This window comes from Hyaena hyaena, unplaced genomic scaffold (genome assembly GCF_003009895.1).
Source record: "Hyaena hyaena isolate Hyena2069 unplaced genomic scaffold, ASM300989v1 scaffold_714, whole genome shotgun sequence".
In the NCBI taxonomy this organism is placed as follows: domain Eukaryota; kingdom Metazoa; phylum Chordata; class Mammalia; order Carnivora; family Hyaenidae; genus Hyaena; species Hyaena hyaena.
In genome coordinates, this window is record NW_024081350.1 from 870,519 (window position 1) to 889,222 (window position 18,704).

General features: G+C 40.1%; 1 protein-coding gene across 1 annotated transcript in view; it reads left to right on the forward strand.

Moving 5' to 3' along the window:
* LOC120220653 (SPHK1 interactor, AKAP domain containing) overlaps positions 1-18,704 on the forward strand; it is a 129,571-nt gene that overhangs the window by 91,779 nt on the left and 19,088 nt on the right. The window contains 2 exon segments of the mRNA XM_039217779.1: positions 4,911-5,166; positions 6,470-10,229. Coding sequence (XP_039073710.1) covers positions 4,911-5,166; positions 6,470-10,229 — 4,016 coding nt within the window.

Sequence of the window (18,704 nt, forward strand, 5' to 3'; positions counted from 1 at the left end):
AATGGCTCTAAGTGCCTTCTCTTTATGTTGGGCAAAACTATGATGACCAAAAGTAATTTCCAAAACTGAGTTTTAAGAGTATTTCTGTACCAAGCCTGTTAGGATTTCTAATTAAACATGACAGAAAATTGGCTTATGCATGAAAAGAATGTAACTAAAAAAACTAGTGGGTAGATTATTACAGGGATTTGAATAGTGTCATCAGGACATAGATTTTCCCTTGTGACTTCTTTCTGGCTTTCTCTTTAACCTCTATCAGACAGTCTTTAAGACTATTCCCTTTGGGTTCAAGTTGAGCAAGAGTGAATGTCTCTTCCAGGTGGCTCACGGAAGAGTCTAATTGTGTTCTACTGGCTCTCATGGGTCATGTGCTTATTTCTGAACCAATCACTATGGCTTGAGGATTGCAGTGTTCAGATTGGCCGGGCTGGGTCACATGATCACCTCAGAGGGTTGAGGTGGATTAACTCCATGTAAATCACTGGCACTACCCATGGGCCAAAAGATGGTGCCTCACAGGGTATGAAACCAGAAGATTGAGTGATGTTGAGTCACAGAAGCCACACAGATACTAATTGGGGTTAGGGAAAGCCAAATTGCCCAAGACTTATTAAATATCATCCATCAAAAGCATGCTTAAAATTCTGCATATTTTTTCCTAAGAGCCAGCAAGAATTGCGTATGAGCTCTAACACTCTTAAACATTTCCTACTTCCCTATTCCAAAAGGCCTCATCGCTTCCTATATATCACTTTACTTTCTGCCATCTCCCAAAGGCCTATGTCATTTTTCAGGTACCGCAATCCATGTGTTTTAATAAATCAGCAATGTGAGCTGGGTTAATGGGGGAAATCTAAGGGTAGTCCCAAGGACATAGCTATTGTTCCCGTTGACCCTGTGAAGAAGGGAATAAACAAGCTACTTGGCACTTTGACCCAGGAAATTACAATGCCACAGATTTTCAGTAGTGCAGAGAACAAATTACCTCGCTTCTCTCAACTAGAATAATTTCCTATTCTGTAGCATGGAGATTTTAAAAATACCTTTTCTTCATCCTCAGAGACTAGTCACATTGATTTTAATAAAATGATATGTAGGCATCCTGGGAAGGACTATTCAAATGCAAAGTGTTGTACTTTCTTTCCATGTCCAAAAAATTAAAGGAAGATGAAGTAGAAAGAAAATGTCATTTAAAGCAAAATAAGATACCAGGTGGAGTACTATGTACAAGAGTAATACTCCATTCTCCTTGGGAGAGAGAAGTACAGTATTGTTGCAAGCATTGTGTAGAGAGTGTGACCTTTTCTGCCTCCTGAGTTTTGCTATCTTCTCATAGATGATTACAAGTAGATTATTCAATGTCTTCATCCTTCCAGCTCTGCAAATGACTCTCCCGCTTTTTTACATTGCTACATTATTTTACAATCAAATTGCACAACTGTAAATAATGTAAGAAAATATTTATAATATACGTTATTCATTCATTCAGCAAATATTTGTTCTGCACTAGGGAGAGTGCAAAGCATATAGTGCTAAGGATACAGTGGTCAATGAGTCGGACATCTCACTCTCAAAGAGCAATTTACTTAGTCTGGCATTATCTCAGATAAATAACATCTTATTTATATATATATACAGATATAAATAATATTCTTTTGCATATAATTAAAAATATATAAACACATGCAGAACTATCCATGCACACGTATCTCAAAAGACTAATAAATACGTACCAGTGGGCAACAAATAAGAAGTTGCCACAAGAGTTACATTTTCCCTCCTCAAACCATCCTTATTAGAGCCTTAGGATAAGACTCTAAAAAATCTTAAGAAAAATCATCATGATAGCAGTCAATGGCCAAATAAAATACTAAGTGGAAGATACAAGTGAAAGCAATTATTTTCCCACAGAAGCCAATTTTTCGGAGATGCTTATTATGTACCATAAGATCTGCCTCTGCGGCTGTCTTCTCCATGAGATGAACACCTGATTTTACTGGTTCACCTGAGTTTGAGAAGGTCCAGGTGCAAACCACCCTTCTTTCCAAATTGCACATTTTTGGTGAATATTGGAGTTTTGCTGATCAGGCCTGGGAGCCATGGGAAGAATCAGAAAGGACACAGGAATTGGAGTCCAAAAGACCTGGACAGCTGTGATGGCTTTCCTCTTTAGATTTGTGTAACCTTCAAAGGACCAGTTAGCCTTTCTGTGCCGGATTCCTCCCCTGTAACAGAGCAATGACATCACCAGCCTCACAGAAATAGTGTTTGCCTTGAAGGTAACAAGATATTCAAAATGCTTAACAGACTACAATAAAAATTATATAATAATACCAACCATTATTTTATAGGTTATATTGTTTGGCTTTCATTTACCTAAGACTCTAGGGATGTTTATTCACTTTCAAAGATTGTTAAGATAATATATTTTCTTTCTAAAATGCATTAACCATGGAACATTGCACATTTGATACAACCTTTCTCTAAGTTTATTTTGGGGTATTATTTTACTATTCATTAACATCTCTTTTGATTCCTGCAATGATATATTAAAACTTTTGTTATATATATTTAATCTGAATGATATGAAATGGCCAATACATTTCTACCTACAAATAACTTCATTTGGTTCAACTTTATAATTATTTTTATTCATGCTTTGTCCACCAGTAATATATTGTGTCCCACCTCCCAGGGCAATTGTCTAATTCATGTTTGTACCTACCAACATATTTTGCATATAATACATACCCAGTAGGTCTATTATAAATTTCAGGTTAGTGTAGTATGTCTGAATTCAGTGGGAATAAAATTGACCAAGCCAGCTACTGTTACTCTACAGCAATAGTTCCTCACTATTGAAGGAACGACTCAGAGCATTTGTGAGTTTCATGAAAGCTATAGGCCAATACTTCTCAAATGTTAATATGTGTAGGAATCACCAAGAGAGTTCTAGAAAATGCAGATTCTGATTTAGTAGATCTGAGGTGGGTCCTGAGATTATACATATCTAGCAAGCTGCCAAGTAATGCCAAGGCTGCATACATACAACCCACACTTTGAACAGTAAGGTCAAAGGGGCACCTAGGTGGCTCAGGCAGTTAAGCGTCTGGCTCTTGATTTTGGCTCTGGTCATGATCTCACAGTTCATTGGATTAAACCCTGCATCAGGCTTTGTACTGACAGTGTGGACTCTACCTCTCTTTCTGCCCCTCCTCTACTCTCTGTCTCTCAAAATAAACAAATAAACTTAAGAGAAATCAGGTTATGAACCCCCCTTCCTTGGAAAACAGACCTAATTGCATAAGCACATAGATCAATGCCATTTCTGAGCCTCCTGAACCTCTTGGAGAAGGATCGGACTTTTCATTTTGTAATCACCTGTTCTAGAATTACTTTAATTATAATATTCAACCAAAAAGATTAATAAATGATATTTATGTAGGAAAAAAATATACTGCTTTCAGAAATATAATATGGATGTCTGTGTGTATGTATTTCTCTGTGTGTACACATATTTAGCTCTCGCACACACGTATATTCACGTCCAAGAATTCCAAAATGACAAAATTAACTCTGATCCTAACTAAGCGTATGATTTAAATAATCCTTTTTATAAGGCATACATTTAGCCATAAAATATTCCCCCCAAACATTTCAAATTCCTCCTTGATATAAACTTATGTAGTTTTCTCCTCCCCACTAACTCGTCTCCATTCAAAGAATTTTCTGTTGAAAATGACTATCAATGAGCATATCATTCCTATTATAAAAATCCTGATGCGCAAGATGTGTTTGTAATTTACTAGTAATCTGAGCACACAAGCAATTGAAACTTTTATTTTGCTTCTAATGATCGACAATATGAAGAGGGAAAATAGTGAAAATAGGGTGCGACCCAGTGATGTGAGCCTCCTTACCACTGTTTTCCTCACATGCTGGCCTTTTAGAGCTAATTAGTGCACTTGCAGTGGATTGCCTCCTATCTCACTGTGTCTGCTTCTTCAGATGAGCAGTACGCCTGATAAATTCTAACTGCAGATAATGGTTAAGACATCACCAAGGCAGAAAAAGACACCGGCCTGAGAAACTGGGACTCAGTTTAATCGAGAAGGATGCCCAAGACGATCTTAACATTCCCCTCGGCTGGACTAGACTTCGGACAGGCTCCTTCCTGACTCTAGGCACTGACTGCCCTTTCTTTAGAACACTCACTTTAGAGAACTCGGCATGAATTATTTCTGCCCCTTTGAGATGGAAATCATTTTTAAAAGTCTCATGCCAGTTTTGCGACCCAGGAGTGTCTTTTTCAAAGACCTAGGAATCATCTCTGAAATAAGATCATCAAAGAAGAGTGTCCCTTTCTCCGTGGAAGGATGGGAGCCTAAGTTCAGTAGGAGCCTTACTCCAATTTGCAAAATGACCTCCTGCCACGCAGATGAGTGCGTACATTTACTTTTCCTTTGGATAAAGCCAATTAGCAAGAGCAGATGGCCTGAGGTCCTAGCTCTTAAAAAACTCTATTGCCTTTTGTTTCAGTGCAGTTGTGGTCCAGCTCAGTTCTGGCACCTCTTTTCCTATTTTAAGAGTGCTGAACAAAGTCTTCCTTAACCTGTTTAACTTTGTCCAGTGCAATTTCTTCTTTGACGGGAGAGAACCAAAATATGTGATGCAGTTGGTCTATTTTCCCCCAAGTCAAACTTTCTCTTGGTACCCTGTGTTCCCAAATATCACTTGAATTTTTTTCAAGCAATTCATCAATCTAAGCCCCGAAGAGATTCCAAGTACTTTAAATGTCCCCCACTGTTTATAACAACAAAGATTAGTAGAAGAGGAAAGGTCAGAAGCAACGGTTTTTTAATTCTGTCTTTCAACAAATGCATTTTTTTTCTCTTTCTCTCTACTTTCAGTGTCCTTGGCTGCCAGATATCTGCTTGGTCCAGTGTGCGAGAGGGAACAGGGCAAACAGTACCAATTGCATCATCTTTGAAATCAACAAATTTTTGATCGGTCTTGAGCTGGTGCAGGAGCGGCAGCTCCTGGTGGAAACGAACATCCTGAAGGTGGAGGATGACACAAACTGTTCCCTGTCTTCCATCGAAGAAGACTTTCTCACCGCATCGGAGCACCTGGAGGAGGAAAGCGAGGTGGAAGAATACAGGAATGGTGAGAGCTTCCCAATGAAACACACGTGCATCCTAGCATTAGTCACCCTATAAAAATGAGTGAAATTTCGGGAAAGTTTCAGTCCACGTCAGTTTGGCCAACACATCACCATCTTCACTTACTGAGTTTAGGGAGAGAAGGAGGGAAAGGGGATGGTAGTGAGGATACTGACTAATGTGCTCAGATCTGATGGCTGGGTGGCTCCCTCTTCCTAAAGATGCCTGAGGGATGCTCTAGGACATTTCTCCCACCTGCCAAGAACCGGAGGAAAGTTATCTTCCTGGAGAATTCATAAAGCTAACTAGTATCTGAACCCCATTTAAACTGGCCTGAATCCTAGCACTGCCTCTTTGAGGTTCTGAAGCCTGGGCTGGTTACCTAGTCCTTCTGAGCCCCAGTCTCTTTATCCATTACTTGGGAGTATAATAGTGCCCCTAACACAATTATGGTGACTCTATTCAGCTACATATATTTTATGATACTTGCCTGTTATTATGGGAAGGACAGAAGGAGATAACCCAGGAGAGTACTTAGCACTCATTTATTCACAGTTTTGACTGACTGAGCAGTAGACCCCAGTGAACAATGTATTCCTTCCCCACCCTTGGTCACAGAAGAAGGGGTACTCCAGATGCTGGTGACAGTCTCTGGGACAAGCCCTACCCAAGCTTCAGAGCTGATTTTTGCAACAAGGCTTGCTGTGGAGGTTGCTGTAGACATCCTTCCTCCTCCTATCTATGCACTGGGAAGCTCCAAAATGCAACTGTTTGGGTTACTTTACATGTGGAGAGAGGTGATCAGCACTCGGCTCCCCAGTGCCTTCCTCTCCCACTCTAGCGCTTACATTTATATCCCACATTGAAAGCCATTTCACTGAGTGGAATTCCATACCGAAACCCAAAAAAATTTTTTTAAGATTTTTTTAAATGTTTATTTATTTTTGAAGGAGAGACAGAGTGTGAGGAGGGGAGGGGCAGAGAGAGAGGGAGACACAGAATCTGAAGCAGGCTCTAGGCTCTGAGCTGTCAGCACAGAGCCCGATGTGGGGCTTGAACTCACAAACTGCGATATCATGACCTGAGCTGAAGTCAGTTGCTTAACCGACTGAGCCACCCAGGTGCCCCCCAAAACCCAAAACTTTTGCAGATTCATTTGCCCTGAAGGAACATTCTAAATGGGGGGGGGCTTGGAGGGGAGGGGGAACTGAAGCTTTAAGGCATTTTTAGAAAGTAGTTATCATTTGGGACTCATGAGATCCTGCTATCCAAAAAGTAATAATGGGCCCTCGGTTTGTCTTCACCAGGTTATGAAAATATAAATGCCTCGGCTAATGTTTTGGAAGGTAAAAAACCAAAGGAAGACACTCAGGAGGAATGGAATTACAAGAAAAAGTCGCTTTATCCTTTGGAAGACAAATGCATTGGCAAATCTCATACAACATTGATTAAAGGAGAAGAATCTCTGGAAAAAGTAGAAGGCACCATTTTACAGAGCCTCGATCCATCAGCCAAGCCATCTGAGTGGAAAGACAAAGCTGTGCAGAATGAGAAGCCATCCAGAAATTATTACTCAGAAAGTGTCAAAGGTCATGTGGAAAAATCACAGGCACCGTGTACTCCGGGGGATGCTTATTTCTCCAGGATGGTTAAGAAAGGTGGACCCCCTGTATATGGTGCCCTCACTGAGCACAGCAGCAGCTTAGGCCCAGGGAACCATGAAAATGGCACAAACTCTCTTCCTCTCAAACAAGATGGAGGTGCTGGTGAGTATGCTACAAACTTAGCAGAATCTGTGCTACAGGATGCGTTTATTCGATTATCTCAGTCGCAGACTACGCCACCCCAGGAATCCGCAGTCAGCGTTTCTGTAGGAAGTACTCTCCTCCCCAGTGGCTGTTCCACAAAGGGTGTGCTGGTCCCTGGGTCGTGGAATGATCTCCCCAAGATCGTCATTGTTCAGAGTCCGGATGGCAGTGATGCTGCCCCCGAGGCAGGCATCTCCTCGTGGACTGAGATGGACGTCTCTGGTGAAACCTCAGGTGTACTCTCTAGAGAGAACGCCAGCAGACACCCTCAGAGTGCTCTAGAAGTAGCATTGGCTTGTGCGGCCACTGTGATTGGAACGATTTCCAGTCCACAGGCTACGGAGAGACTCAAAATGGAGCAAGACTCTTTGATCTCAACCCGTCCACTGGGAGGCAGTGAACACCTGCAAAGTCAGATATCCCAAGCCCTCAAGGAACCTTCCATCAGTGAATACTCCTTTCCATCTGCCTTGTGTGGCATGACTCAGGTGGCGAGCGCCATTGCTGTTTGTGGCCTGGGTGAACCAGAAGAGGTGAAGGCTCTGAGTGGCCTCTCATGTGCAGCTGAGGCTCATGCAACAACCTCCCCACTCTGCAGTTTGGCGACAGGGAGGAGCATGGAGCTGGGAAATGAGGCCATTGCACAGGTGTTGCTCAAGGAGGCTGCTCTGGTTTTAACCAGGCCCGATCCCTGCAATGACATCAGAGACCTCATGGAATCAATGAGCAGGAGAATCCTAGAAACGGCTTCCAAGCCTCCAAGCGTGTGGTCAGAAAATGACTTCAAGAATGAGCTGGCACAGAGCCTCTCCAATGTTATTCTGAAGCATTCCATTGATGAAGCTCATCAGAGAAACAAAATAATTGATCCCAATGTTGGCAGGCACTCATCTGAAACTCTTGACACCTTGATGGAAAGTACAAATCAACTGCTTTTCAGTGTGATATGCTTCACATTCAAGAAGATGAGTCATTTTGTACAGTGTGGTGAATGGCCCATGGTCCTTGCAGACGAGACCATCAGATGGAGCGAAATGGACTTAGGCTGCCAGCCACCTGATCAGGCTGCGAGTCTAGCATGGACAAAAGCCACCGAACTTTCCAGTGGCCAGCCACTTGGCAATCTGCATAGCTCTAGTCTTGTTATCAATGATCTTGTAGGTGACATTTATCTGAAGCAAGATAGTAGGGACCCAGGGAAGCCAGGCCTCTTCAAGAATCCTGTGCTGAGACCTGAATTGCTCTGTAGTCCCAGAGTGCTGGATTCTTCAACTGCTAAAACACCCCCCAAGGAAATATGTCTAAAAGGAACAGTGGGAGAAGATCCAGAAAACCCTCCTCAGACACCCAGTTACAATGAGAATGAGTGCAGAGCATCTTCAGAGAGAGAGAGGGTGCTGACAGTGGGCAAGTACAGCAGAGGTTCCCAGGATGCAAAGGACAGTGCCAGTATAAACGCCCAGGAGAAGTATAATCATGCCTCACCTCTAAGCAGTGAAGTTCAAGTTAACCTGTCTTTGTTAGGGAACGACTTACCCCTTCCTGCTCACTCCGTGCTACAGGCAAAACATGCAGACATATACTACATTACAGACTTCGCGGAAGAATTAGCAGAGATGATTGTCTCCATGGCAACCGAAATCGCAGCAATTTGCCTTGACAACTCAAATGGAAAACAACCCTGGTTTTGTGCATGGAAAAGAGGGAATGAGTTTCTGGTTACCCCGAACATATCCTGCCGATCCTTGAAGAGGAAGAAGGAAAGCCAGACCAGTGGGGCCACCGTGAGGAAGCACAAACCACCGCGGCTCAGCGAGATCAAGAGGAAAACAGATGAGCACCCGGAGCTTAAAGAGAAGCTGATGAACAGGGTTGTGGATGAGTCCATGAACCTTGAGGACATCCCGGATTCTGTCAATATTTTTGCCAGCGAAGTGGCAACCAAGATCATGAACTTAACAGAGTTCTCCATGGTGGATGGCGTCTGGCAAGCCCAGAGCTATCCCCGGAACCGGTTACTCAGTGGAGACAGGTGGAACCGGCTGAAGACTTCGAGCTGTGAAAGCATTCCAGAGGAGGACTCTAATGCCAGGGCCTATGTAAATAGCCTGGGTTTCGTGAGTACCCTAAGTCAGCCAGTTAGCCGGGCCAGCTCCGTGTCCAAGCAGTCCAGCTGTGAGAGCATCACTGAGGAGTTCTCCAGGTTCATGGTGAACCAGATGGAAAATGAAGGAAGAGGGTTTGAGTTGCTGCTGGATTACTATGCCGGCAAGAATGCCAGCAGCATCCTGAACTCAGCCATGCAACAAGCATGCCGTAAAAACGACCACCTCAGTGTGAGGCCAAGCTGTCCCTCCAAGCAGTCCAGTACTGAGAGCATAACAGAGGAATTCTATAGGTACATGCTGAGGGATATTGAAAGAGAAAGCAAAGATTGCACTTCCTCCAGACGAAGTAGCCAGGATTGGACAGTTGGCTTACTGTCACCTTCTCTGCGATCTCCGTTGTGTTACAGACAGTCATCCGTGCCAGACAGCAGATCCCTGGGTGCCAGGCTAACGGTGAATGTGCCCATCAAAGCCAACTCCTTAGATGGTTTTGCTCAAAACAGCCAGCAGGATTTCCTAAGTGTCCATCCAGTCAGTAGCACTTCTTCATCTGGTCTCTGCAAATCTGACTCTTGCTTGTATCGGAGAGGTGGAACGGACCAGATCACCAACATGTTAATTCATGAGACGTGGGCAAACTCCATCAAGGCCCTTATGCAAAAGAACAAAATCATAGTGGATGAAGCTGAGGCAGCTGATGCGGAGCCTGTTCCTGGTGGCTCTCCCAGGCAAGCGGAGAAATGTGCAAACAGATTGTCCTCGAGCAGAGTGCAAAGTGGGCTGGCTCTCCTGGTTCAGGAGTCCATCGAAAACCCAAGGAAAGACTCTATTACTGAAAGCAAACATCTCCCAGTGTCATCTCAAAGCAAAGCTTTTCCTCTTACCAACAACAACAGTTTAGATTCTAAAATGGAAACTTCATCATGCCATGGCTCTATCCCTGTCACCCACACCAGGCGGTCCCTGTGCACAAGGGATGTACCTTTAATTCAGATTGAAACAGATCAGAGAGAAGAGTGTGTTGGAGAACCTGAATACTTCTCTTCTGAAAGCAGCTCCCTAGGGGTAGCTGAGGAGCATTTGAAAGATGAAAAAGTCCCGGATGTGGCAAGGTGTGGAGACACTGCAGAGAGTACCTGCCCAAACCCCAGGTGAGTGAATAACTTCTTAGACTAGATAGAGTGGTCTTTGCATCTCAGTACTTACTCTAAATCTTAGGGACTTTACTGATGCAAGACTGAATTCCTAAGATAATAAATGAACTCCCTGGGATGATATGCACTTATAATAGAAATTTGGAAGTAATTAAAAAAAATTTTTTAATGTTTGTTTAAACAATTTTTGAGAGAGACAGAGAGACAGAGTGTGAGCCAAGGAGGAGCAGAGAAAAAGGGAGACACAGAATCTGAAGCAGGCTCAAGGCTCCACAGGTAGCACAGAACCTGACGGGGGTGGGGTGGGAGGTGGGGGGGCTCCAACTCATAAACTGTGTGAGATCATGACCTGAGCTGAAGTCAAACGCTTAACTGACTGAGCCACCCAGGTGCCCCTGGAAGTAATTTTTTTTCAACTTCAAAAACAAATTGAATTCATCTATATAATAGAACTAAAGTTTCGTTTTTCACATTAAAATTAATCTCCCATACTGTTACCTTTTAAAATTCAGTCATAAAAATTTTCAAACAAAAAGAAAACTATGTCAATTTATCCACTTGAAAAAAATTAAAATTTAAATACTTTTTAACATTAGAACTGACATTAAACGTTTTGATATCATTTTTCTCATCATCCCTCCTTTCAAGTTTCTCTTTTTTTGTTGTTCTAAAGATCTTTGCTGGACCCTTAGATACATGGTAGAATCGTGGCAACTTGAGTGCAAAGCAACATTGGAATTTTATTTCAATAGTTCTTTTCTAGAAAATTGTAATGTAAGTGACAATTCATTTTGAATTTGAGACAAAGGCATTATTTCTTTGCCAGTGCTTAAGGAAGAATCAATCCTTTCACAACTCCCAGTTTCTGTAGAAAATTCATACTGTTCTTGAATATGAGACTATTGTATCATTTAAACAAATTATTATTGAAATGTAGTTGACACACAATATTATATTAATTTCAGGTATGTGACACAATGGTTCCACAGTTTGGCTACACATAACTCAGTGCTCACCACAAGCGTGGTCACTATCTGTCACCATACTACATAATAGTGATATTATTGATGATAATCCCTATGCTGTAATTTTCATTCCCTTTACTTATTTCTTTTATACCATTGCTTCCTTTTAAAATATTTTTGTCTCCAGTTAAATAAGACTGAAAAAAAAACAGAAATTAAGCTACTAACCTTGGAAAGCGTAAGTTAGAGAAATAGCCTATTCTTTTCAGAGACCTATGCTTGTGGTACAAAGAGCCTGTTATTTTTAAATGTTTAGGTGCAATCACCAAGTTGAACACAACTTTCATCAAATTTCAGCTGCTCTGGAAAATCCCCAATACTTTCCCCCCACCAGGGAAGCAGAAGGGATCCATCCTCAAGTGCTCGTACTTCCCTATAATTATGGCATCATTACAAGGTGTAGGACTTAGTGCTCAAGGTGCACCTATTTCCTCCTTAGGCTCCTAGTGCTGAGAACTTAACTTTCCAATTGAATGTAATCCTAAGAGAATGCAAGAGGAAGAAAATATGAAAACCTACAAGCAAAAGAGTATAAGTTAAACAAAATGAAATACATACCAAGTGGACCAAAACAAGTTCATATGTATCAGCCATTCTCCAACTCTAGACAATACTTATCAAAGTCTTATAGGAGTGCAGCACCTGACTTTAGATCAAAGAGTTGAAGAAACAAAATAGCCAATGTGTAATTCTTTAGAATTACCTTAAGGTAAGATATATGAAATGGAAAATCTTATTTTAGATTCCATGAGTCTGACTTAGAATCTTCTTCAACATCATCATAAACCCGCTGAAATTTTTAGCTGAAGAAAGTTACTTAGTGGAGGAAACATTTGGTTGCAGGCTCAAATCAAATAGTGATTGTCAATGAAGTTAAATAACATTCATTATACAATTTTGGGTGAGATGTTACTAACATTATGCTTAAAATAGGTACAACCTGGGGACTTCAAAATATTTGGGAAATAAGTATGAATAAAGCTTCCTACTGATTTAGGTTTATATTCCATATAATGACTCAAGCACATATTCTCTCAACTCATGATATGGTTTTCTGATTTGGTTTTCCAATAACAAAACAAAAGAGAATGTAGAATCATCAATCATCCTTGGAAATTCAAGAGCTGAATCTGCTTCCAAAGCATATGGGCATTGGATATATTTTTCTTTGTGGAGCAATATGAAGAGTTGTCATAGAAAATGAGCTCCACTGACTAATGTGATAACTTTAGTTATTTTTGAGCAAGTTCCCTAATCTCTGTGTCAGTTTAGGTGAGTAAGCTATAGGAATAGAGCTCTTGACTCAGTGCCTAACCCAATAGAAGTACTCAGCAAATGTTTACTCGTGGTGGTTGTTGTTCAGGTTTAAGGTATATGATTGCCGCTATTTCAAGAGATTTTTTTCCCCACAATAAACCTATTATAAACAATGGGAAAGTTTTGTTAAAACAAAATTACTAAAATTTACAAGGGGGGAAATTCATTATATTTAGATCACATTTTCTAAGCTCAGGGTTGACATGTCAAAATACAGAACTGAACTCCCTGTGAAGGAGTTCCTACCTACCTACACACAGGGGGAAGGAGATGACAAGACACTCTTGATTATGCTTGGTCATGGTGAGGTGTCATGTCCTGAGGATCTTTTTAGGCTACTTTCTCAAGGACATTTTCATAATTCTGTTAAAACCCTTACAAAAGCTCAACATACTGAAATAAAACTCACTTTCTTACTTTTTTATTTGAGAAAAGGAGTAACAGTTTTCAAATTCATTATGGAAGCCATGTCCAAATGAAAATACCTGCTGTTGTATTTGAAGCTGCCACATTTGTCCAGACACCTGAATAGTCCCTCGGTCATCAAGAAAGTAAACAATTTAGGATAGCCCAATTCTTGATTTCTGGGAAAACAGTATCATACAGGTGGACAGCAATGTCTTCTTAACTCAGCTGCCCTCTCTGAGGTTATGGAAGAGCACTTATCTAACTTTGCAACCATTTGAGATCACAAAGCACAAACACCAAGCTGAGAATCATGAGCATTCACATGTTGCCTTCATTAGCATCATCTGATTTTTTAGAAATATATCTTAGGTTGTGTTTTTATTTGTATTTGCCTCAAGAAAACCACTATTCATCCAACATGTATCTGCATGCACATTCTGTGATGCACACTGTCCTTGGGGTTAAAAACACAGTAGAAAGTAGGGATTAAGTACCTGCTGTTATGGGTCCTACACACCAGTTGGAAAGACAGACAACATGCATGAAAAATAAAAACTTTGGGTAAAGATAATTACAGTGTGTTATGAGGAAAAAATACAAAGGGTAATGTGGTGGTGAACAACAGTTGGGAGAAAGTGGTTACTCAAGATAGAATGTGGGCATTTGGATGAGACCTAGGGGCAGAGGGTGCCAACTGTGTGAAGAATTGAAGGAGAAGACGTGCATTTGCATTTCAAGCAGTGCTGGTGCTCTAGTTAGTCTAAAAAAAAATTCTCCCACCACAGACCACCTAGAAATCCTAGATTAAATATAAGAAATATCCTTTTGAATACAGGGCTGACCTTAAGAGTAGTAACGATAATGATGAAAATCTCGCAGGTGGAAAGTGAAAGGTTTTGGGAACAAACGCAGGAAAAAGCTAATTCTCTGCTTGCTCTTGCTAGTCTCCCTTATCTCTAAGTTCATTTTCTAAAAGCTAGAGAAAACCAGGAAATAAGTCTGTGGGCCCAGGAAAGGTGAAGATACCAGCCTCCATATTCTGAGCGATTCTGTCCTCAGAAAAAAAGTACAAACTTATGAAAAAAGTTCATTCACCAGAAAAGGAGTTAATAAGAAGATGTACCTTTTAGGGTTAGGGGTCTAGGTAGAAAAAATTCCCTAAGAATGCATAATGGCAGCTTCCCTAATGCATATTTGAGGTTCTAAGTTACGCTACCTCTCCAGTTTAGAAAATCCTGAATTGGTAAATTACCTTCAAGCAATCTTGGGTTGATAGCACCGTGAGACCTTGGCAGAGGCTACAATAAATCTCTGGGTATGTAAGCCCGGATCTCAAAGGACTTGAGTAGTTAAAGACCCATCAAATAAGCATTCAGAAACTCAGATTACAAGATACACAAATAATCAAAGCACTGTAAACAAGACCTGGTACAAACATCAAATAGTAGGACTAACCCTAATAAGGATTTCAGATATTAGAATTATTAGATGCAAACTCTAAAATAAATATACCTTAAATATTAAAAAAGGTATATAAATCTAGAGCAATCATGAACTACAATTAAAATAGAAAAAGTAGACTTGAAAATTAGTTAAGTACTACAAGGATGACAAATATAATCACTGAAATTAAAGTCTCTATTATAAAAAAAATAATCACTAAAAAAATAAAGTCATTGGAATAAACACTTCAATGGCATACATACAGAGAGAACTACAGTAAAAGATAAATGTGAAACGACTTTTGTTTCCATCTGCAATAGAGTACCTAAAGCTAAATTTACCCTGCTTCTGTAAAGAAGTAGAAAAATGGGCAAAATACATGAAACAATTGTTGTTAGGCATGGTACCACAAGCAGCACTTTGAAAGAAGGGAAGCAAACATGGCGACCCCAGTATCTGCCCCAAATTTCTGCCTCGATTCCCTTTTCAGGCAATGGTGCAAGGAGGACAAGCCTAAACAGAGCTCAGAAGCACTCTGAGTTAAGGAGTTAGGGATTAGAGGACGCTACACAGAGAAAGAACCCCAGAAGTGTATACAGGAATCCCCTTGAGCCTGTTTCTGAATGCTAAGCCATGCATGTGTATGTGAAACCCCATGAAGCCAAAGAAGTATAAGCTAAAGATTTCCATAAGTTCACATGGGACTTGAAGAAGTTTATTTCCAACCAGCGAAGTAGAGAATCCATATTAAACACATGCCGCATTTAGCAGAGATCAGTAAAAGTATCACACTATAGAATTAAGGTTAAATTACCCCTAAAAAATAAAAGCTAATCTAAACTTACTGTAACCGAACTTGTAAATCAACATTGAAAAGGTCAAGCTGAACTAAAACTAATTTAACCTAGAATGGGTCTAATGCACTTTGAAGAAATACAACAAAATCCAGCACTCAAAAGCATAAGTTGACAGCATAAGATCCAATTAAAAAAATGTTTCACATACAACTAAGCAGAAGAATGTCACCCATAGTCCATAGGATAGTCCATATAAATATGTCCATGAACTACAGAGATAATGAAATTAACAGATAAGACTTTAAATAGCTATTACAAACATGTTCCAATATTTAAAGGTACACATGAATCTATAATTTGGTGAAAATTAGAAACTCACAAATCAAGAAGTACAATGAATCTAAGCAGGATAAACAAAAAGAAAACCACATCAAAGTCACATCATGATCAAATTATTAGAAACCAATGAACAGAGAAATAAACCTAAAAGTAGCTCAGAGGAAAAAACAACTGACCTACTGAGGAACACAAAAATTGCAGGTTTCTCATCAGAAAAAAAAGGAAAACTAGAAGATGAAGAATGACATCTCTCCTGTGAAGAAGGAAACAACTGCCACCTTAGTATTCTTCACCTCACCAAAAATAAAGGCTATCCTTGGATAAGAAGACTCAATATTGTCAAGATGTCAGTTCTTTCTAATTTGATTTATAAATTTAATGTAATTTCATTAAAAATCCCAGCTCATTATTTTGTGGGTATCAACAAAAGTATTCCAAAGTACATACAAAGATACAAAATACCCAGAATAGCCAAGACAATATTTAAGGAGGAAAACAAAGGCAGGCTGTCTTCACCAGGCTTCAAGATTTACTGTGAAGCTATGGTATCAAAACACTGTGGCATTGGCAAAAGAATAAACAAATGGATCAATGGAACAGAATAGAAATCACAGAAATAGATACACACAAATATAGTCAACTGATTTTTGGTAAAGGATCAAAGGCAAAACAATGGGAAAAGTGAAGCCGTTTCAACTCGACATTCACACGCCAAAAGAGAGTTTAGAAGCAAAACTTACACCCTTTTCAAAAAATAACTGAAAATGGATAATATATCTAGATGTTAAACTTAATAAATCTATGAAACTCCTAGAAGATAACATAGGAGAACATTTGGGTGGCCTTGGATTTGGCAATGGGATTTTAGATAGAATATCAAAGTATGCTGAGTGAAATAAGTCAGGCAGAGAAGGACAGATACCATATGTTTGCACGTATAAAAGGATTAGGAGGAACTTAATGGAGGACCGTGGGGGAGAAGAAGGGGGGAAATAGGGGGGAGGGGGAGAGAGGCAAACCATGAGAGACTCTTGAATGCTGAGAACAAACTGAAGACTGATGGGTGTGGGGGGGAGGGAGGAGATGGGCTTGGAGGAGGGCACTTGTGGGGATGAGCACTGAGTGTTATGTGGAAACCAACTTGATAATAAACTGTGTAAAAAAAAAAAGAACATCAAAGATATGACTCATGAAAAAAATAAGTGATAACCTGGGCTTCATTAAAATTAAAAATTTCTGCTGTCTGAAAGACACTTGTCAAGAGGACCAGAAGACAAGCTGAACACTGTGATAAAATATTCCCAAAGATATACCTGATAAAAGACTGTTCTCCAAAATATACAAAACTCAATAATAAGAAAGCAAACAACTTGATTTTAAAAGTAGGCAAAAGGCTTCAACAGACATCTCGTCAAAGATGTACAGAAGGCAAATAAGCATATGAAAAGATGCTCAACATCATATGTTATTAGACAACTTCAAATTAAAACAACCAAGAGATGCTGCTACACACCTATAAGAATGGCCAACATCAAAAAAATGGGCAACATAAAATGCCAAGAAAGATGTGGAACAAAAAGAATTCGTATTTATTGTTGGTAGGAATGCAAAAACAGCCCAACGATTTTCAAAGACACTTTGGGTGCTTCTTACAAAAATGAGCATAGACTTACATATGATCCCACAGTCATGCCCCTTGGTATTTATCAAAAGGAGTTGAAAATTTGTGTCTACAAAAACACCAGTACACAAGATTTTTATAGCAGCTTTACTTATAATTGACAATACTTGGAAACAACCAAGATTTCCCTTAGAAGGTTAATGGATAAATAAGTTCTGGTACATCCAAGCAATGGAATATTATTCAGCAGGAAAAATAAATGACCTATTAAGCCATGAAAAAACATGGAGGAAACTTAAGTGCATATTAAGTGAAAGAGGCCAATCTAAAAGGCTACATACTATATGATTCCAACCCTATGATATTCTGGGAAAAAGATCAGTATAAAGTTGAACGGTTGCCAGACGTTAGGAGGGAAAAAGGGATGACAAGATGAAATTCAGAGGGTTTTTAGAACAATAAAACCATTCCATGTGATGCTATAACAGTGGATACATGTCACTATACATTTGCCCAAACCCCTAAGTTTATGGAAGTGAGCCCATATAAGCTTCGGTTTGGGGTGATAAAGATGTGTCAATATAGAAGCATTGATTGTAACAAATGTATCATCCTGGTGTGAGATGCTGATAGTGGAGGAGGCTGTGGAAGGGGGTAGTGGAGAGGCTGGGGCACATGGGAACTCTGTTCTCACCACTCAGTTTTACTGTGAACCTAAAGCTGCTCTAAAAAAATAAAGCCTGTTATTTTTTAAATAAGGGCTAAATAGTAACTTGTTATAAGACCCAAATCCTAGAAAGCATGTGCTAGGAGATCTGAACAAAAGTAAATGCTAATAGAAGACATGAGGCTAAAGGAAAACAATACTGATGGAAACTTGCACTTCACAAGGGAAGCAAGAATTCCGCAAATACTAAGTAGATAAGTAAATACAAAATGCCTTTCCTACTTTAAAATTTCCTTAAAAGATAATTATTTAAAACAAAAAAAATGTTTTATGACATATGTAGAACTAAAATGTATGCTTGTTATGACACAAAGGGTCAGAGGGGGAAATGGCACCTGGGTGCCTCAATTGGTTACGCGCACGACTTCAGCTCAGGTCATGCATGATCTCACAGTTCATGGGTTCGAGCCCCTCATCGAGCTCTGTGCTAACAACTCAGAGCCTGGAGCCTGCTTCAGATTCTGTGTCCCCTTCACTCTCTGCCCCTTTCCCACTCACCCTCTGTCTTTCTCTGTCTCTCAAAAATGAATAAATGTTAAAAAATAAATAAATAAACCCAGGCATTTTGATAATTGCATTAATTCTTTTTTTTAATTTATTTTTTTAACAAATAGTTTATTGTCAAATTAGTTTCCACATAACACTCAATGCTCATCTCCACAACTGTCCTCCTCCATGCCCATCCTCCCCTCCTCCCCACGTCCATCAGTCCTCAGTTTTTGTCAGCATTCAAGAGTCTCTCATGGTTTGCCTCTCTCCCTTTCCCCCACCATTTCCCCCCTTCTTCTCCCCCTT